The sequence below is a fragment of the Neofelis nebulosa genome, chromosome 4, assembly GCF_028018385.1.
Source record: "Neofelis nebulosa isolate mNeoNeb1 chromosome 4, mNeoNeb1.pri, whole genome shotgun sequence".
Lineage (NCBI taxonomy): Eukaryota > Metazoa > Chordata > Mammalia > Carnivora > Felidae > Neofelis > Neofelis nebulosa.
Genome location: NC_080785.1, coordinates 13330546 through 13351632, shown reverse-complemented (window position 1 = coordinate 13351632; position 21087 = coordinate 13330546). Strand labels below are relative to the sequence as shown.

The following is a 21087-nucleotide window of genomic DNA, read 5'->3' as shown; positions in this document are numbered from 1 at the left end:
GGTCCTGCCCAAGGCCAATAAATTAGAATCTCTGAGATAGGACCTAAGCATTATGTCTTTTAAGTCTCCCCTGGCAGTTCCAATGTGCAGCAAAGGTTAAAGAGCATTAAAAGCACTGAAGTTTTCCTGATGTGTAATCAATTTAATTAACAGTATCATGTTGAGATGAACTTATATTGAATATAGGGTAAAAGATGACTATAGAACAAGAAACAGACTCAACTCTGGAGAACAAACTGATGGTTACCAGAGGGGAGGAGTGTGGGGGGATGGGTGACCTAGGTGATGGGGATTGAGGAGGGCACTTGTGATGAGCACTGGGTGTCATATGGAAGTGTTGAGTCACTATATCCTACCCCTGAAACTAATATTACCCTGTCTGTTACCTCACTGGAATTTAAATTAAAACTTTAAGAAAAAGAGAGGTGTCAACAGTTCAGGCTTTCTTTCCTTTAATGAGGTTTCGTGATTCAGCACCCTGGGTATTTCTACAGAACTAGAAAAAGAGTTGGAGGAACGGCTGGTGTTTGATTTGATGAGCCCCAAAGCCCCTAGCTTTGTACCATCTGGCTTTGGGTCTTCCCAGGGTTCCTGTGGGAGCACTTGCCAGCCACATCATTACTTCTGAGATTCATGTTCTAGATGTCCCTGGAGAGCTCTCACACCCTTTGCCTTTCCTTTGTGTTTTTGTCCTCAGCATCATGTGGGTACACTCAGACACAGGACCCACCTTCTGTCACACTTTATTATTACACCTCGCCATAAACACATCCCCATGCCACTCCCTCACCCCGATTATGGCATTCTCACTACCATAGAATGTTAGTCATGATGTCTCTAGGAATGGAGACGCCACCTCCCACAACACCTTCCAATCCATTTACTGCTTTCCTGGCATTCCCAAGGATTCTTAATTTTTTTAATGTTTATTTATTTTTGAGAGAGACAGAGCATGAGCAGGGGAGAGGTAGAGAGAGGGAGACACAGAATCCGAAGCAGGTTCCAGGCTCGGAGCTGTCAGCACAGAGCCTGACATGGGGCTCAAACTCACAAACTGTGAGATCATGACCTGGGCCGAAGTTTGGAGGCTTAACCAACTCAGCCACCCAGGTGCATCCATCCCCCCCCCCCCCCCCCCCTACCGCCAGGAGTCTCAGAACATGCTCAGGTTTGGGGTCATCTTTGCCAAGTGAATCTCCGTTCTTCCTCTAAGATGTTATCCCATGGGGTGCCTGGTGGCTCAGTCCACTGAGAACCCGACTCTTGATTTCAGTTCATGTCATGATCTCATGGTTTGTGAGATTGAGCCCTGTGTGGGGCTCAGTACTGACACTGAGGAGCCTGCTTGGGATTCTGTCTCCTCTCTCTCTGCCCCTCCCCCATGTGCTCTCTTTCTCTCAAAATAAACTTAAAAAAATGTTATCTCAGTACTCCCAAATTCGTTTTATTTTTTACCATAGCACTTATCTGACAATAAAATTTTAAATTTCTTTAACTGCCTGTATCCTTTTTTTTTATTTAAAAAAAAATTTTTTTTTTTAAATTTTTTTTTCAACGTTTTTTATTTATTTTTGGGACAGAGAGAGACAGAGCATGAACGGGGGAGGGGCAGAGAGAGAGGGAGACACAGAATCGGAAACAGGCTCCAGGCTCTGAGCCATCAGCCCAGAGCCTGACGCGGGGCTCGAACTCACAGACCGTGAGATCGTGACCTGGCTGAAGTCGGACACTCAACCGACTGCGCCACCCAGGCGCCCCCCAAAAAAAAATTTTTTAACGTTTATTTATTTTTGAGACAGAGAGAGATAGAGCATGAACAGGGGAGGGGCAGAGAGAGAGGGAGACACAGAATCTGAAACAGGCTCCAGGCTCTGAGCTGTCAGCACAGAACCCGATGCGGGGCTCAAACTCACGGACGGTGAGATCATGACCTGAGCTGAAGCCGGACGCTTAACCGATTGAGGCACCCAGGTGCCCCAACTGCCTGTATCCTTAAGATAGAATGTATACTCCATGAGGACAGGGATCTTTTTGTTTGTTTTCCTCCTGTCCCTCAGTGTTAAGATTAGTGTTCAGCGAATAGCTCTGGGCACAAAAATGGAACCATAACATCTATTCTATGTTATAAACTGAACTTTATACTTAAAGTTTTCTTGCCATTACATATTCTTCTACAAAACCATTTTCCTGTTTTATTTTTACGTTTTTTTTTTTATCTGAGTATAGTTGACACACATTGGTACATTAGTTACAGGTGTGTGACATACTGTTTCAACTTCTCCACATGTTATGCTGTGCTCACCAGAAGTATAGTGACCATCTGTCACCATACAATGGTACTGCGATATCATTGAAATACCCTATGCTATGCCTCCTCCCCCATGACTTATTCATTCCATAACTAGAAGCTTGTATCTCCTACTCCCCTTCACCCATTTTGACCATCCCCCACCCCCTTTCCTCCAGCAAACTTCAGTTTGTTCTCTGTATTTATACGTCTGATTCTGCTCTTTCTACAATACCATTTTAAATGACCGGATATATTATTGTTTATGATTGCAATGCTTTTTATTTTTTTTTATAAGCAACAGTCGATGGCTGGACATTTTTTAAAATGAAATTTATTGTCAAATTGGTTTCCATACAACACCCAGTGCTCATCCCAACAGGTGCCCTCCTCAATGCCCATCACCCACTTTCCCCTCTCCCTCACCCCCCATCAACCCTCAGTTTGTTCTCAGTATTTAAGAGTCTCTTATGTTTGCCTCCTTCCCTCTCTGTAACTTTTTTCCCCCTTTCCCCTCCCCCCTGGTCCTCTGCTGAGTTTCTCAGAATCCACATATGAGTGAAAACATATGGTACCTGTCCTTCTCTGCCTGACTTATTTCACTTAGCATAACACTTTCCAGTTCCATCCACGTTGCTACAAATGGCCAGATTTCATTCTTTCTCATTGCCAAGTAGTATTCCATTGTATATATAAACCACATCTTCTTTATCCATTCGTTGGTTGATGGACATTTAGGCTCTTTCCATAATTTGGCTATTGTTGAAAGTGCTGCCATAAACACTGGGGTACAAGTGCCCCTATGCATCAGCACTCCTCTCTCCCTTGGGTAAATTCCTAGCAGTGCTATTGCTGGGTCATAGGGTAGATCTATTTTTAATTTTTTGAGGAATCTCCACAGTGTTTTCCAGAGCGGCTGCACCAGTTTGCATTCCCACCAACAGTGCAAGAGGGTTTCCATTTCTCCACAGCCCCTTGGCTGGACATTTTTATTAACACCACCAATCACCGTTTTTTGCTCTTTATAGTGCTACAGCAAACATTTTTGAAAAACTGTAAAAGCAGAAGCCTAAAAGCAGTGAATAAGCATAATTATAAGGTTTCTCATATGCATTGTCAAATTTTCATAGAAGATGAATATTTACATGTACTTCCATCAGAGGTGGGGGTTCTAATTTTAAACAGGGTAGTCAGATAAGACTTTGCTGAGAAAATAACATTTAGCAAAAATTTTAGGAAGTAAGCCATGCATGCATCTGGGAAAAGTACAAAAATTTTGAGGCAAGTAAGTGTCTCACATGCTCAAAGAAGAGCTAGAAGGCTGGTGTGGCTGGAGGAGAGGTGGGAGATTAGATCAAAGGGGCTGTGGGATTTTTAGGATCCTTATAGACCACTGTGCAGACTTTGTTCTTTATTCTGAGATGGGGAGCCTTTGGAGGGTTTTTAGCAGAGGCAAGTGGTAAAACTTGGCTTACATTTTAAAAGATCACTTTGGAGGCTCCTGGGTGGCTCAGTCGGTTGAGTGTCTGGCTTTGGCTCAGATCATGATCTGAGTTCGAGCCCTGAGTCAGGCTCTGTGCTGACAGCTCGGAGCCTGGAGCCTGTTTCGGATTCTGTGTCTCCCTGTTTCTCTGCTCCTCCCCTGCTGGTGCTCTGTCTCTGTCTCTCTCTCAAAAATAAATAAATAAGCACTAAAAAACATTTAAAAGATCTCTTTGGTCATTGTATTGAGAATAGGTTGAGTTTAATAAGGCAAAGGTAGCAAGAAGGGAGATGAGTTAAGAGGATATTGCAATAATCTAGGCTTACCAGGGTGGTAGCAGTGGAGGCAGGGAAAAGTAATAAGATCATGGAAATGTTTCGAAGTGGAACTGGCAAGATTTTCCTGTAGATTGAAAATGAGACAACAGAGAGGAATCAAAAGTGACTCCAGAATTTTTGGCCTGAGTAAATTGCAGGCTCATCAGATTGTCATCAGTTTATATGGGGAAGACTGTGGGTGGAGCAGGTCCATCTTCAATAAGACTTGGAGTTCAGTTGGACATATTAAGTTTGAGATATAGATTAGATATCAAAATGTAGCTGTTGAGTAGACAGCTGAGTATATGAGACTGACAGTCAAGGGCAAAGCCCAAGCTGGAGATACACATTTGGGCACTGTTAGATTATGTATGGTATAGATCACTAAGGAAGTAGGTGAGTATAGATAGAAGAAGTCCAAGGCTAAACTTGGGGAGCTGTGATGTTAGGAGGTTGGAGAGATGTGGTGGAATCAGCACAGCAGACTGGTTCCTCCTTCAAAGCTATTTAACAAAATATGTAATTTGAAATGATATTGCCAATCACCTGTTGATATTCTAGTGCTGTCATTCTAGTTATACCTATCTTGGGATTAAATCTATCGCTTTCTGGAATATAGAAATAGAATATTATGAAGTGGTCCCCAGAGAAGCCTTAATTTTAGATAGGAATCCTGAAGACTCTCTATCTACAGACCTCAAAGAATTTTTCACTGGGAGCTAAAATCAGAGATCATGGGAGAAGCCATAAAACTTCTTATGTTATCTAAATAGGAGCTTTTTGCCTTATGTGAGGAAAAAAGCAAGAGTAAGTATGTAGGAAACATCTATGTATTTAGAAATGTAGTTATGGGAAAACATAAAGGAAATGGCACAGGCTTTGGAGTCAGTTGTATCAAGGTTTGTATCCTTGGTCTGCTGTTTATTAACTATATGGTCTTGGGAAAGTTACTAGCTGTGTTTTTTTCAGAAACCTCAAGTAAGTGGAGGAATATAAATTTGAAGAGTTACATGCAAAGAATGCATATCAAAATGTCTAACACAGTGCCTAATGTATAGTAGATGTTCAAACTATAATGGCTTATGTGCCTTTATTATTTTTATTAAGTTCATGCAAATGAACAAAGCAGATTTTGTTATGACACTCCAGGCTCCAGTGTGTTTCCAGGTTCCAGATGAGGCCATGGTCCTGATGATCTCTATAATGAGAAGTAGAGATCTAAGAAAGAAATGAGAATTGGGTGACCCTCAATGGCCCCTGTTTAAAACTATATTTTTATTTTGGAGTAAACTTGCCTCTGTCCAAGGCAGAATGCAATATAAAACCCTTTTGGGGACGTAGGGATTGAGATCAGTGAAATAACATTAGTGAAGTCCAGCTGGCACTTCCCTCAAGGGGAGAACACAGTACAACCTCGGATGTAGGAGTCAGGAGTGCAGGGAATAGTAGAGGGAAAGGGATCTGTGAAATGCAGCTTGGCACTCAGAGAAGTCTTGATGGTTCATAGTCTTGATAGTTCAGCCCCCAAACCCATGCTGCTGGTCACTGTGCTTGGATAACTCACTCTAATAATTGGGGCTGAAAAAATTGTTAGAAAAAACTTATACTGAGGAGTTGATTGAATAGTGATCAATATGATTTGTTTTTGTGTAAGTCATAGGCAATGGGCGAAGAGGAAATATCTTGCCTGGAATATGGTTGCTCTTGCCTTCAACACTTGAAGACTTGACTTCAGCTTGAGGAATTTTTTTTGTTAAAGGTTTATTTGTAAACATTTTAATTTTTTTTTTTTTTACCATTTATTTATTTTTCAGAGAGAGAGAGAGAGAGAGAGAGAGAGAATGTGAGCAGGGGAGGCGGGGAGGGGCAGAGACAGAGGGAGACACAGAATCCGAAGCAGGCTCCAGGCTCTGAGCTGTCAGCACAGAGCCCCACGCGGGGCTCGAACTCACGAGCTGTGAGATGGTGACCTGAGCTGAAGTTGGACACTTAACCGACTGAGCCACCCAGGTGCCCCAAGGAATTTTTTTTAATGGCTCTAACTTTGTTAAGTCTGGGTCTTGACCAGGTTGCCAACTTAAAATACAGAGAGCACTGGGCTTTTTTTTTTTTTTTTTTTTTTAACATTTTCTTCTGATATTTCTTTTACTCATATTTGCATTTCACAGAGTCAAGTGGCAGAAGATATATTTAGAAATATTTTGGGAGTATATGGGTAGGGTGGGTAGGAGGTCTCAAGGAGGTTTGGATGCCATTCTGATGGGTTTAGAGTTTATTTCAGGACAATTGGGAACAATTGAAGGTTTTTACCTCCCAATATAGAAACCAGTTCTTTTATTCTATTTTTTAAATGTTTATTTATTTATCAGAGAGAGATTAGGAGTGGGGAGAAGGGCTGAGAGGGAGAGAGGGAGAGAGAAAATCCCAAGCAGGCTCCTCACTGTCAACACAGAGCCCAATGTGGGGGTTAATCTCATGAACCAGGAGATCATGACCTGAGCTATAATCAAGACTTAGATGCTTAACCAGCTGAGCACCCCAGAAAGAAGTTCTTCTAGAGACTGTTTTAAAGGTTGTATTGGTTTTCTATGGCTCCTATAACAAATTATCAGAAACACCTTAAACAACACAAATTTCTTATGTTACAATACTGTAGGTCAGAAGTTTGACCAGTTTTAATAGGCTAAAATCAAAGTGTTGTCAAGGTTGTGCTTGTTGTTAGAGAGAATCCATTTCCTTGCCTATTTTGGTTGTTGTTAGAATTCAGTTCCTTGCAATTGTAGTACTAAAGTTCCCATTTCTTTGCTAGCTGGAAGCTGAGGTTCGCTCTCAGTTTCTAGAGACTGCTTACTTTTCTTGCCTTGTAGCCCCCTTCTTCCATTTTCAAAACCTGCAATGGCAGCTCAGGTCTTTCTCATGCTTTGAATCTCTGCTGCCTTTCTGTTGTCACATCTCTTTGCCCAAATAGTCTCTCTTCTTCTTCTATTTAAAAAATTTTTTTTTCAACGTTTTTTATTTATTTTTGGGACAGAGAGAGACAGAGCATGAACGGGGGAGGGGCAGAGAGAGAGGGAGACATAGAATCAGAAACAGGCTCCAGGCTCCGAGCCGTCAGCCCAGAGCCTGACGCGGGGCTCGAACTCATGGACCGTGAGATCGTGACCTGGCTGAAGTCGGACGCTTAACCGACTGCGCCACCCAGGCGCCCCTTCTTCTTCTATTTTTAACAGCCCATATGATTGCACTGGCCCCACCCACATAATCCAGGATAATCTCCCCATCCTCAAGTCCATAAGCATAATCACAGCTGCAAAACTGACTTTTTCATGGAAAAAAAACCATATTTATGGGTTCTGGGGATTAGGGTGTGGACATCTTTGGGGAGCCATTATTCTGCCTAACACCAAGGTCTTTAATGTATAGATTGTGTTTTAAATTTAGGGAATAGGAAATATTATCCAAGGGTAGTGTGTGGTTGTTTCCTCAGTCTACAACTGTTGGAAGATTACCTATCCTTGTCCTGTATTCCCCAGTCTCTTGGATATCCAGAATTCCCTGATCATTTCCAGATTTGGGGCCCCGGAGTTCTCAGTTTTCAAGTTCTTTACCATGTCTTCAAACAGAGGACTGGTACCTGCTTTCTTGACCTTATTAATCCCATGGTCTGTGTGCAGTTAAGCCCAATTTCTGCTCTTCCTTCACCTCCTCTCAGCCATATCTGCTTCTGGAATCTTCCACTGCCCTGAGATTATACTCTTCTTGGATCTAGATGACTTCTTCACCCTGTTCTGGAGCTGCCAGGCTTCCTGTTGGACTTGATTTATGGCAGTGACCCTGTCCTGAAGTTCTCTTTGTTAGCCTCTTATGCATCCGCTCTCTCCCTTAGCATGCTGCAGTCAGTGTAGCAGTGAGAGGGAGCATGGCCATTCTTAGGAGAGATTATTCCAGTACCCAGGATTTTAGCCACAAGTGAAAGCTTCAAGCTCTTTGAATGATAAGAGAAGTAGCAGAAAAATAGAAGCCAAAATCTGTTGTGATGCCATAGACTCCCCTATAATTTTGAGGCTGAGAGCATGGGATTGAGAAACGATATTTGGAGGTTCTGTTCTAGGCTCTGATGTCTGTCAGCTTTGGATAGTGTTAAGTACTCTCTTTTAGTCTCATTTTTCTCATTTGTAAAGTGAGGTTAAAAGATAATAACCTCAGAGGATTGTTGTGAGCATTAAACGAGATAATGGGTGTAACCCTACTACTGTGTGATGAGTGCTCACGTCATGTTTTGTCCTTGGTTCTTCACATCATTATGGGATATGGGCAGAGACACAACCAAGAAAACATAGGCTACTGGTGTAATGCATTTCTGTTTGGAGATTTTTATTTTGCGTTTGGAGAAAATAGTGGCCTGTATAGTCAATGACTAGAGCCAGTGGGATACAGAGAGAGTAGAAGGGTGTCATTTATCTTTAGTGATGTTCTCGATCCAGGAGGTATATTTGTGAACATTGGTGTAGATTCCGACATCCCCTCCCATGAAGTGTCCGACCTCGATTCCCTGGAGCTTGTTTTTGCAGATGACAGTAGCGACGGCCACCTCCTACCAGAGATCATACAGAGGGAGAGAGACAAGAGAGATATGATTGGATCTTCTCACAGGAGCCCTCTAGTCCCCCAGTTGGATGAGCCCTGCCTAGAGGTAGGCTCATGGGTTATGAAAACAGCACCGAATTGGGAGATAGGAAGCTGGAGTCATTTATCTAGCTTTGTTGTAACTAGCCTTGTTTCATCTTGAGAAAGTCAGAGAAAAACCTCTCTAGAACTCACACGTAAAATGAGTCAAACCCCATTTATTTGGACTGGTGAAGCGAGTTTCCCTTGTGAAAAGTTTGAATTCTTTTTTAAAGCAATGCCTGTTTTTTCTTGCAGCTATGAGAGTAATAAATCTAGCAAAGTGTTATTAACTAGAGGGATTGCATGCCACACTTTAATGGATAAAGGCATCTGTAAGGAGGGCCTGGTTCAGCCTTATCAAATTCTCAAAAGATTGCGAGAGGATGAGGGCTTTCTAATTTTCTAATCGCTGTCACGATTAAACTAGACACATACAAGCAAATGAATGTTGGATATAGAGAAAAGATTACCCCAAAAATTCGGCTGAACACTTTCACAAATTTCACACATAAGGAGTTCCTGTGGCTTTTTCCTTGTTCAGTTTTCTGGCACTCTTTATCAGACATCACGGGAGCCTCCAGGTTCTGCCTTAAATCAGGATGCCTGCCTGAGGGAAGACAGGATAAAAAAGGTTGACTGCTCGCAATTGTTATTTAGACTCTCCAGTCACCGTCCTGTGTTTCAACTGGTGTTTTGTGTGTATGTCTGAAGAAAAAAGGGCTGAGAAAAGGCAAGGATCTTGTGCATGGTTATGAGAGTTAATCTAGAGGATTGAAAAATAGCCTGCATGACTCTTTTAAGAAGTGGTTTTCTTTCCATCGTATCTAGTCTTGGAGGAATATGGGGTGACCTGACTCAAGTCCTCAGAGGTGTCCCCTACTTGCAAAATGAGCCTGGATGCAAGGGAGGAGCACAGCCTCTCTGATGTGAACCATGTGTCTGGCAGTCAGGAATAGTGTGGCCTGTGTGCAGAGTCCGATGGCCTGGTGGCCCCGGCTGCTGGAGCCTGGAGGAGGTAGCTCTGTGTCATCGTGTCATCACTGGGTTGGGAGGAGCTTTGGACTTCCGGATGAGTCTCTTTTTGTTAGCACCCTCATGGTCTCCATCCATTCTCCTCTCCTCTCTTCTCAGCTCTGTAGACATGGGTGCCTGATGACCCTGATTTGCTGTGGAAGGTACACTCACCATTGTTATCTTGGCTCCAGTCCAAACCTGAGAGCAGACAGACAGTGCCTGGCCGGACATTGCTGGTGGCGAGGGCAAGTGGCTGGACTTTGTTGCTGAAGTTGGCAGGCTTAGCCAGCTTAATGAGCATGAGGTCATCCTGGGGGGCGCTATGGCTGTAGTTCCAGTAGCGGATAATCTGAATGGGGTTAATTGTCTGCTCTGTGCCATCTCTGACTCTGATCCTGAAATTTCCCAGCATCACTTTCAGGTTTCTGGAGGGAGAAGGGGGTGGGAGTAATCACCGTCACCATCACCACCACCACCACCACCATCACCATCATCATCAAAGATATTAAATGTTATAATGTGTCAGGTACTATGCTAATTGCTCGGTCTGGATTCTGGATTACCTCATTTACTACTTACAACAAAACTATGAAGTGGATTCTATCTTTAATCCATTTAACAGATGATGGAACCACATAGCAGTAATTCCCCCATGGTCACACAGTAGGTGGTGGAGCCTTAACCACTGTGTTTTCATGTAGCATCCTTAATGTAGTAGAGAGGAAAGTCACGCATGGCATAGAAATAATATTTTCCCTCCACTCCAGCTCCAGCTTCTCCAACTGAGCATTTCCATTCTGGTGGAGGTAAGACAATGGCATGACCTGAGTGGTGGAGATCTGTTGGTTTCACTAGAACCACTCACAACCCTGCTTCATCCTGCTCTCTGCCTTTGGAAGGTGTTACATATGGATGAAGCTAATGGGTTCTCCTGTCCTCTGCTCTCTGATTGGATTTTGGTTGATAGCAAGCACCAGGAAGTAGTTAGAGGAGAAGAGTGAGGTTCGAGTATTTATCCTCCAAGCTCCCTTCCTGCAGGGCTGCCCCAGCTTCTATCAGGCAATCCCTGTACACAGGGCTTCCTCTCTTCCTTTCTCTCTCCTCCCACCCTCCCCTGCTCCCCTCCCCTTTGAACCAACCTCTCCTCTTGCCCCTTTAGGTCTAGGGGGAGTAACTGTACCCTTCTAATACTAATCCTGGGGGCACTGAACTCTTCTTTGTGCTTCCCCTATAACTTGTCCGTACCTTTGTCGTTAGTCATTTTTAAAAATTTTCCTCAATTTGTCCAATTTGAGTGTACCCTCAGTTACTTGCTGGTCCCTTAATTGATAAACCACATTCATCTCATCAGTAAAAAACTTGAAACAAACTGATGGGAGACTGAGGAGGCACGGTGTATGGAACAGGTTTCCTTCCCAGCAGCAGTAGTGACATTTGGAGCCGGGTAATTGTTGAGGGGGTGCACATTGTAGAATGTTTAGTAGCATCCTTGCCATGGGCCCTATTCTCTAGATGGATGCCAGTAGCAGAGCACCCCTCAGTCCACTGTGACAGCCGAAAATATCTTCACTTTGCCAAATGTACCCTGGAGGAAAAGTTGCCTCCCTTTGAGAACCACTCATGTAGAATGAATCAGGCTGTTTCAGGGGGTGGGAGTGAGGGTTCCCAACACTCACGGTAAGTAGCAGTGAGCTGGGGCCAGCACCCAGTTGTTTTTGATGAGGACACCCACACAGGGGTTGAAGTGCGACTTGAGGTATACCAAGTAGGGAGCATGGTCGTCTTTCTGCACAGATGCGTGAGTAGAGAAAACTGTCCCTGAGAAAATAATTAGTATTCTTAACATATAAAACATTCTTAATATAGAAGACATATCTTAGGACAAATAAGACAGTTAACAGTTTCCTAGTTGAAAGGAACATGGATAGTTTTCTTTCTTTCTTTCTTTCTTTCTTTCTTTCTTTCTTTCTTTCTTTCTTTCTTTCTTTCTTTCTTTCTTCCTTCCTTCCTTCCTTCCTTCCTTCCTTCCTTCCTTCCTTCCTTCCTTCCTTCCTTCCTTCCTTCCTTCCTTTCTTTCTTTCTTTCTTTCTTTCTTTCTTTCTTTCTTTCTTTCTATTATTTTAATGTCTATTTCATTTCTGAGAGAGAGAGAGCCAGAGTACGAGCAGGGAGGGGGAGAGAGGGAGACAGAATCTGAAGCAGGCTCCAGGCTCTGAACTGTTAGCCCAGAGCCCAAGATGGGGTTCGAACTCATGAACCGTGAGATCATGACCTGAGCCAAAGTCAGATGCTTAGCTGACTGAGCCACCCAGGTGCCCCTAGTATATGGATAATTTTAAAGAAATAATTGATTGGCCAGGAAATATGAAAATGTTTGACCCTCTTTTTCTAATAAAATGTAAATTAAAATGATATACCATTTTGTCTGATACTTATAATATTAATTTTTGGTTTAATGTTGATAATATTGAATCTAAGAAAGTACAATGAAGAGACTCTTTTACTACATGTAGCAACGTGAGTTGATTCTGTATTTTTGAAAAGCAATTTAGAAATAGGCATCAAAAGTGTAAATAGTTCATCACTTGTGACCTAATAGTTCCAATCCTAAGAATCTATCCTAAAATAATCAGATATAGACAAAGATTATGAATGTGTGCTCATTTTAACACTATTTATAATAGATAAACACTGGAAATATAAGTGTCCAATATAGTAATGTAGGGCATTTGAAATAAAAAAGTACATCAATATATGGAAATATTAAAATTGTATTTATAAAGAATATTAAACAACAAAGGAAATATTAATAACCTTTCTTTAAGTTAAAAATGATAATGAAATGTATATTAATCTAGTAATCCAGTTGTCTAAAAACAAGCAAAGAAACAAAAAGATAAACCATTTGAATGACAAATAAATAAATGAAGCCTGAGAGTAAGTTGGAGTGTTAGCATGTGTTGACTGTGAGGTGAGATTGTGAAGTGTTTATTTTTTTCCTACTTTTAATATTTCTAAGTTTTTAACATTAACATGTAATATTTAAAAAATGAATTATTAAAGAAAAACAAGAAAGGGAGGAAGGCTGCTTGTAGTATCAGAAATAAAGTACTTTTCTTACCTCGGCTGCCCTTGGTTCTTCCATTTATCCTTCCCAAGTCTTGGCCTCCACCTCCCCACACCCTTTTATGATCACATAGTTAGAAATCCCAAGGGAAAAAGGACAGCAGGCAATGAGGTATTGAGCTCTTGTTCTAAGTGCTTTACATGGATTTATTTAACACTTTCACAACATCTCTATGATGTAGTTAGTAATATCCCCATTTTGATTGAAGAAACTAAAGCATGGGTAGATTGACTTGTCTGTGCTCACACGGCTAATAGTGATGCAACATAGACGGTCTGGAGGTGGTGGGAGATGCCTCACCAGCAAATTCTGCCATCAGAAGGACTCGTGGAAGTCAGGGAGTGCAGGGGGTAGGGCCCTTGCATTTGATCTTTTGTTTCTACCTTCTTCACTCCCTGCTTTCTGAGTCTCTAAGCTTCTGGAATAGGGGGGATATCAGACTTCAGAATGTGTTCTTTGTCCCTGTGACCACACTGGGACTTGCCCAGTGGGTGATGAAGCCCACATTTTGGAATCACCAGTGGGGAATGCTCACTGTCGAGCACTCTCCAAGGCAAGTGAGCACCATCACCCGTCCCATAGCTTAGCACTGGAAGGGTGAGCTCAGCCTCATGGGAGCCTATGGGTGTGGTCTGGGACAGGAGATACCTACTTCTGTCCATGACTGCTTTTCTTGGACTCTTCTTTTGTACCCTCTACACACCCCAATCTGCCTTCCTCCAGCCTGCATTAACCTGTGCCTTATAGGACAGAGTAGAAGCTCATGGATACATACCAGCAAGGACACCCAAATAAAAGATAAATTTCATAGCAGTCCAGATCTTTCCCCGTGAGATGCAGAAGATCAGCAGAGTATGGAACTCTCAGGAATACCTGGTAGAATCAATGGCTATGGTTAGGCGTGGGGACCCAAAATAGGATGGGAAAGCAGATCTGGACATAAATGGGGGGAGGGAAGAAGGCTCCAGGTAGACAGATGAAGGTCCTTCTGCTCCAGGGAGGCTGGGGGATGGGAGACTGTGCCTCTCTTGGGTCTTTCAAAGAAGGAAAAAGAAGCCTTGTTCCTTAGACTTCCAGATCCAGGTTCCTCTCCCTGCTATGCCTCAAAGCCCATCTGCCCAAGTCAGCTGTCTATGGGAAAGGGACTCTGGCTCAGGACTCATCTTCCTCAGGGAGTTTCTGAGGCCAGGGCTGTGGGGGACAAGATGCTCTACCTTAGCTCAGGTAGACAGTGTCCCCAGGTTTGCTCTGAAAACCCTAATAGTTACTTATACTTTCCCTTAGCCCCTCCCATCTTTATTACACTGGCTTCACCTTTCCCTGTGACCACTGTTTCATCACTAAGTCATCATCACCACCAGGTCTGGTGGTCCTGATCACCAGCTTTGAGCCAAGGAAATGTGGAAATGAAAAGCACTCATAGAACAGTTATTTTGACAGTTGGAGAATGGTTTACATTCTGGATTATATTAAATTTAGGATCTTCTGTGTTTTGGTGACAGTTCACAAGGCAGGACCTGTTGGTGCTTTTTACCTAATGAAAAGATTTCTCCGGCAATGATAAATGGCTAGGGTCATCCTCGGCTAATTTGGAGACACTCTAACAAGAACAGTCTCACTATTAGCTAACATTCATTGAACACTTACCGAATCCGAGGCACTGAGCTACATTCTTTACTTCTTTATGGACATTGTCCATGGGGATTTTGTATCAGGTCAGTCTGAGATTTGTAAAATTACTATACTTTGTGCCACTCTAATCCTTCAGGGTTTCTTAAACCCATAATCTCATTCCAGTGACACAACAACCTGCAAAGAGGAGACAGGGCTGGGGTGGTTTTTTTCTTGATCTGTAGGTGGCCAAACTGAAACAGAATTTAAGTCATTTTCTCAAAGTCACACATGATTGGAAAGATAGAAGTAGAATCCTGATCTCCTTATTGGGTACACACAGCTTTTCAACTATATCCTCCAGGCTTTGGCTAATCAACTAGCATTCCTAGACCTCGAAAGGTCCATTCCATCACACAAGTTCCCTGAGAATAGGGCTTCGTTATGAAATATGCTTGAGGTTCAAAGACAGGATGGAGCTATGGAAGGTTTTCTGTTGGTGAGGGTAGGAGTAGTTAGTACAGGTGAAAAGTTGAGAAAGAGATATTCTTTACTCTGAAGTTGTTTGTCCTAGATTTTTTGTGAAGTTTATAGACCAGGAAGGGAGTTTGGGTCCTTTCCAAAAACAACAGATTTTCTGGAGGAGGCTGTTACTGGGGACAGCTACCTGTCTATGAGTCTCAAATTAGTATCTCCAGCCCAGACCACCTGTCCCACAGATACAACTGCCTCCTGGAAACCTTTTTTTTGTTTTTTTGTTTTTTTGTTTTTTTGCATCTGCTTTAGCTCCCTGAGATCTTGAGATTTAGCGTGTCAAAATTTAACCCTTCATGCCTCCAGCCTTTTAAATGCATTCTTTGCCTGTTTTTCTTATTTTAGGAGATAACTCTGCCTTCCATTTGTTTGATTTCTCTCTATTTCTGACCACTCAACCTCAAACCATCCTACTTCCAGATGTCTCTTAAATCCATCCTTATCTTTCCATCCTCACCGCTGTCATCCTGATCTAGGCCATAATCTTGTTGTGCTTGAACTCCTGTATATGCCCATCTAGTGTTGCTCAACTTGGCCTTCTCTTTTGTACTCAGAATTGTTTTTTCCCCCTGAAATGCAGATGAGATCATGCCAGTCTCCTTTTAAAAACTCTTCAGTAGTTCCCTGCTGCCAGTAGCATAATCCCCCAGCATGCTTTAGGGGCCTCCCTTGATCCTCATCCCATTTTGTCCTCTTCAGTCCTCTCTGCTCAGCTTCTCTCTGCCTCCCCTCTCCCACCCCCCTACCCCACACACTTTTCTCCAGGCCTACCAAACCACTTTCAATTGCAGGTTTTCTTGTTTCAATACTAATACCTTTTTAACATTAGCCTTTGAATGCTCTCTGCAGTTTGCTAATCCCATTTATTTTTTCCTTTTTTGCTTTAGGATACTGATATCTGATATGGACATTGTTCTTTAAGCTTCTTTTTGAAAAAATAATTTTAGAATTCTATGGAGGCATGGATGGGTGTGTGTGTGTGTGTGTGTGTGTGTGTGTGTGTGTGTGTGAGATATTAAATATTTCCTCATATGTTCGTAATTTTTTGTTATGAAGTTCCTTATTGGTATTATCACAGATTCTGTGTACACATGGGGACATATCTGTCCATAGCCTCATTCCACAAACCATCAGGTTTATAGAGACTCTAATTGTAGCGTTGCATTTTGCCATCTGACTGATTTTCTGTTTAGGTAATATTCTTCTTATATTCTGCCACCAAAAATCAATTTGAAAAAGGCAGCTACAGAGAAAGGAGAGAATGAGAGAGAGAGACAGCGAGTGAGAGAGAGAGAGAGAGAGAGAGCGAGCTACAGCCGGGAGGGCAGTGTAATAACAGATTTAGAGATCTGACAAGAACCACTTGTGTTGGTATTGATTGGGAACTTTTATTCAAATGGTGTCTGTGGTTGTGAGACAAGACCTGTGCGGGGCGCCTGGGTGGCGCAGTCGGTTAAGCGTCCGACTTCAGCCAGGTCACGATCTCGCGGTCCGTGAGTTCGAGCCCCGCGTCAGGCTCTGGGCTGATGGCTCGGAGCCTGGAGCCTGTTTCCGATTCTGTGTCTCCCTCTCTCTCTGCCCCTCCCCCGTTCATGCTCTGTCTCTCTCTGTCCCAAAAATAAATAAAAAATGTTGAAAAAAAAAAAATTAAAAAAAAAAAAAAAAAGACCTGTGCAAGTCAAGCAGTTCTGAGGAGGGGTGGTCTGGGCATCACCTGCATAGAGGGGAGGGGGTCAATGTCACACAGAAGGGTGGGACTCAGCTCTGCTTCATCAGAGTGGCCTGGAAAGGAAAGGGGTCAATGGGACATGTAGAAGGAGGGATGCTAGTCACACATTGTGGGGAAGGGACCAGTGGAAAGAACTGAGAGGCCAGGGGAGAAACTTGGGATGAATTTGAACTCCACAGAAGGTCTGCTTGACGCCTGCTTTGGAATTCTTTTCCCTAGATGAGGTTGATAAAGCTCAGATCCCTGCTCATCTTCCCATAGGGCCGGCCTCGTCAGACTGAGGTTTCTGTGCCTACTGACAGAGGTGGGCGGCTGCGACTGGTGAACCCGCTTTCACACTGAGGGTCCAGAGTGGAAGGAGATGCCCCTAGATGATAGACTTCTGTAGAATCCGTATCCTCAGATCTCCTGCCTGCACCTTCTTCACCTGCTGTTCAGAATCCCCAAGCAGGGCATAAGTTCTGTCCCTGTCTTGTGCCTGTTAGTTTCCATCCATATCCTCAGCACAGGATTCAGACATCAGCATGAATCGTATCCTGTTAACCTTGCTGATGGTGACTGGTGAGTGACCGAAGAGATCTCTTTGTCATGGTTATTAGGATGCTGTCGTCTATTAGGACGCTGTCTGGGGGTGAGGCTATGGAGCTGTGTCGGGGAGGAGAGCTGGAGGGTCAAGGGCATGCAAGTTTGGGAGGAGGAGGATACATTACTCCTTTTCTGTACAGTCTCAGTCATTTGTAGGACCTAAGTAAAACTTTTTATTTTGGGATTCAAATCTTCTCTCAATGTATGATAAAGTTCTTGGGCTAAAACATGGAGGCAATCCAGAAAGGAAGGTGGAGATAGGAGCCTGGAAGGGTGTATAGGAACTTATGAAACACGTAGGAAACAAAGCAGCAGGTATTCTGCTGTAGGGTTCAAAAGGAAAATGTCACTTTTGCCCTTTGTGGTTTAAATGTAATGTGCAATGATAATAATAATAATAATCAGCATCATTGCCGCCACCATAGAAAACATATACCTATATAGTGCTTATATAATAGACACTGCTCTTTACATGTTAACTCATTAAATTCTTTTTTTAAGTTTATTTATTTATTTTTGAGAGAGAAAGAGAGAGTGCTAGTGCACATGCTTGTGCAGGGGAGCACAGGAGGCAGGGAGGGGCCGAGAGAAAGGGAGAGAGAGAATCCCAGGAGCCCCACAGGGAGCTCAAACACACGAACCCCTGATATCATGACCTGAGCCGAAATCAAGAGTTAGTTGCTGAGCCGAGTGAGCCACCCAGGTGCCTCTAACCCGTTTAATTCTTAAAACAACTTTGTGCCATAAGTATTATTGCTGTCATTTTTTTTTTTGATGAGGAAACCAAGGCACAGAGTAATTATAACATGCCCATAATGAAGTTGGTATGGCTCTGTAATTAGGCATTTATGCTCTCTTACCTAGTTAGGGACAGATACCCTAACCTCTCTGAACCTCAGTTTCTGTATGTGCAACATGAGAAAAATATGTATCTTTTAACGACATGCCGTGATTCCTATACCTATGTTAGACTGAGTGGAGTTAACCAAGTTAATTGGGTAGGGACTGGGTAGGTCGTTTTAGATAGAGGAGCCAGTAAGTGTGAAGGTCATGAGGTGTGACATGTTTAACTAAAAGCCCATCTGTGTGGTTGGAGCACAGAGGAAGGAAGTAGATTAAGAATCATATAGTAGAGGGTCTTTTAGCCTTAATTTTAGAAATGATCCTGAGTATAATAGGAATCCTTTAAAGAGTTTTAAATATGAGAGTTATATTACCACATTTATGATTGTAAAATATTCATGTGACTTCAGTAGGAGAATGGATTTGAGTAGAGATATGGGTTGTGGGTGGGAAAGATCTGGGGAGAAATTTAAGAGACTGTTGCAACTCTCAGGGCAACAGAGTAGACTAGGGTGGTGGCAGTGAGGATGTAAGAAAGAAAAGGATTCCGGAGGTAACAAGGAGATAGAAGTTGTGATCAGTTGAATGTGAGGAATGAAGGGTAGGAAAAAGTAAAGGGTGTCATCCAGATTTCTGGTTGGGTGAATGGTGGTACAATTTACTGAAATAGGGAACACTGGAAAAGAAGGAGGTATTTGGGGAAGAAGACAAATTACATTTTTGACTTACTGAGTTCAAAGTGCTTTTGAGATATCAAATGGAGATGTCCAACCTGAATCCAAGGGTCGGGAACTCATGACAGGAGTCTGAGCTGGGATACAGATTTGGGAATTTGGGAATTTTGAAAGGATTTGAATTCATAGGAATGAGTGAAAACGATTACTTGAAAAAAATTTACAGAAAAGAAATGTGTAAAAGACAGAACTATGAAGAATTCCAGTTGCCTTTCTTGGTTTAAAATTTTTATTTTGAAATAATTATGCATTTATAGGAAGTTGCAAGAAATGTACAGAGGAGTCCCATGTGTCCTTCCTGTAGTTTCCACCATGGTAACATCTTGTGTAACTATGGCACGATAGCAAATCATGGGAATAACATTGGTATGATCCACAGAGTTTATTCAGCTTTCCCCAGTTTTACCTGTGTGTGTGTGTGTGTGTGTGTGTGTGTGTGTGTGTGTGTGTATTTAAATCTGTACAACTTCATATGTGTAGGTCTGTGCATCCACCACCATTTTCAGGACACAGAACAGTCCATCAGCAGAGCCTCCTTCCTATTGCCCTTCTACCCACACACCGTTTCATTCTCCCTCCTCCACACCGCCCCCCTTCCCTAACCCATGGCAACTACTAGCGTGTTCTCCATTTCTGTAATTTTCTTGTTTCAAGAATATTATACAAATGGAATCATACAGTATGTTGTATTTAGGATTGGCTCTTTTCATTTAGCATAATCCCCTAGAGATTTGTCCAAGATGTGTGTATATTAACTATTAATTCTTTTTGTTACTATTATTCTGTGGAATGGACGTACTCTGGTTTGCTTAATCATTCATCCATTGAAGGACATTTGGTTGTTTTCAGGTTTTAACTTTTAAGAATAAACCTGCTGCATTTTTGTGTGATAGTAAGTTTTTGTTTGTCTGGGATGTAAGTCCAAGAGTGCAGTTTCTGCCATATGGTAATTGTATGTTTAGTTTTATAGCATATTGTTTTTCAGGTTGGCTTCACCATTTTAGATTCTCACCAACAATGTATAAGTGACCTATTTTCTCTACCTCCATGCCAGCATTTGGTGTTGTCACCAAATTGCACTATTTTTCATACTAGCTGTTCTGTTAGATACATAGTAATACCTCATTGAAACTTTAATGTTTATTTTTCCTGTGACTGAGGATGTTGAATATCTCTTCATATGCCTGTTTACCTCATGGATGTTTTCTTTAGTGAAGTGTTTTTTCTTGTCTTTTTCCTATTTTATAATCAGACTGTTGAGTCTGAGAGTATGTACATAGATCAGATACAAGTCTTTTCTCAGCTAGGAGGTTTGCACATATATTTCCAAGTCCATAACTTGTCTTTAAACTGTCTTCAGAGGGTCTTTTATAAAGCAATTGTTTTTAATTTTGATGAGTATACTCAGGGAAGTTGGTGTTAGGCTGTTCCTTAAGTCCCCAGGTTCCTTAGGCAGTCCCCTTACTTCTTTCCATTATTCAGAGTCTTTCTATCTTTGTTTGTTGTGTTTGTTGTGCAGGGGCTTTCAGTTGAGGAACTGAAGAGCTGGGGGGAATGGGGCTACTCCTTCTTGGATCAAATGGAAAGGTGAGCTCTAATGCTTTAGGGGCTGCTGGAAGAGGAGAGCCCAGTAAAGTACCTTATGAGGCAGGAGAAAATAAAAGTGTAATATACACCATCAGAGGAGCTGTTTCTAGGAGGAGGAGGTAGTTAATGTGTTCTATGTCTGTGGCAAGTTAAGAAAGTTAAAGCTGCAGACGCAGTGGAGGCAGATGTTGCATGAATACAGAGTTAAGATTTGCCCAGTTGAAGTATGACTCAAGGACATTAGGACAAGGGAGTTCTGAAGAGTAATAAGAATATCATTAAAATGATGAATAAAGGAATCTGACTCAGGTAGAGAGGGAAGGTAAAATAGGCAAGGACCGATTGGAATGGAAGGAAAGGAGGCAATGTGTAAGTTTCTAGCACATTCTTAGAATCAGTGACTTTGTAAAGCTCAGTCAAGAGTGAGTTAGGGCACCAGGGGTTTGGTGGAAAGAAATCTGAGAAGTTTTAGAGTAAATGACCCATATTTAGTTGGGGGCTCAGCCGGGTGTATTAGGAGAAAATGTGTTCCTCAGCTTTCCTTGGAAGTCCCTGTGGCTTGAAGGAG

General features: G+C 42.4%; 2 protein-coding genes across 4 annotated transcripts in view; one reads left to right on the top strand and one right to left on the bottom strand.

Annotated features, from left to right (window-relative positions):
• Positions 1-8435: 8435 nt before the first annotated feature.
• PRSS37 (serine protease 37) lies at positions 8436-14180 on the bottom strand. Its single transcript, XM_058724045.1, has 6 exons — positions 14111-14180; positions 13672-13769; positions 11446-11587; positions 9941-10194; positions 9226-9362; positions 8436-8681 (listed from the first exon to the last, which is right to left on the bottom strand). Exons 2-6 carry the CDS (start codon positions 13703-13705, stop codon positions 8541-8543), a joined length of 708 nt encoding a protein of 235 aa, XP_058580028.1. The 5' UTR covers positions 13706-13769; positions 14111-14180; the 3' UTR covers positions 8436-8540.
• Positions 14181-16825: 2645 nt separating this feature from the next.
• Positions 16826-21087, top strand: part of LOC131508867 (trypsin-4-like) — an 86767-nt gene continuing 82505 nt past the window's right edge. For 2 of the 3 annotated variants that reach the window (XR_009260182.1, XR_009260183.1), the window contains exon 1: positions 16826-17331. Coding sequence is in view for 1 of the 3 variants with exons in the window: in XM_058724044.1 (XP_058580027.1) it covers positions 17295-17331 (37 nt within the window). In the remaining 2 variants the exon portion in view is untranslated. The remainder of the gene's footprint in view (positions 17332-21087) is intronic. The other variant, XM_058724044.1, reaches the window with a different exon arrangement.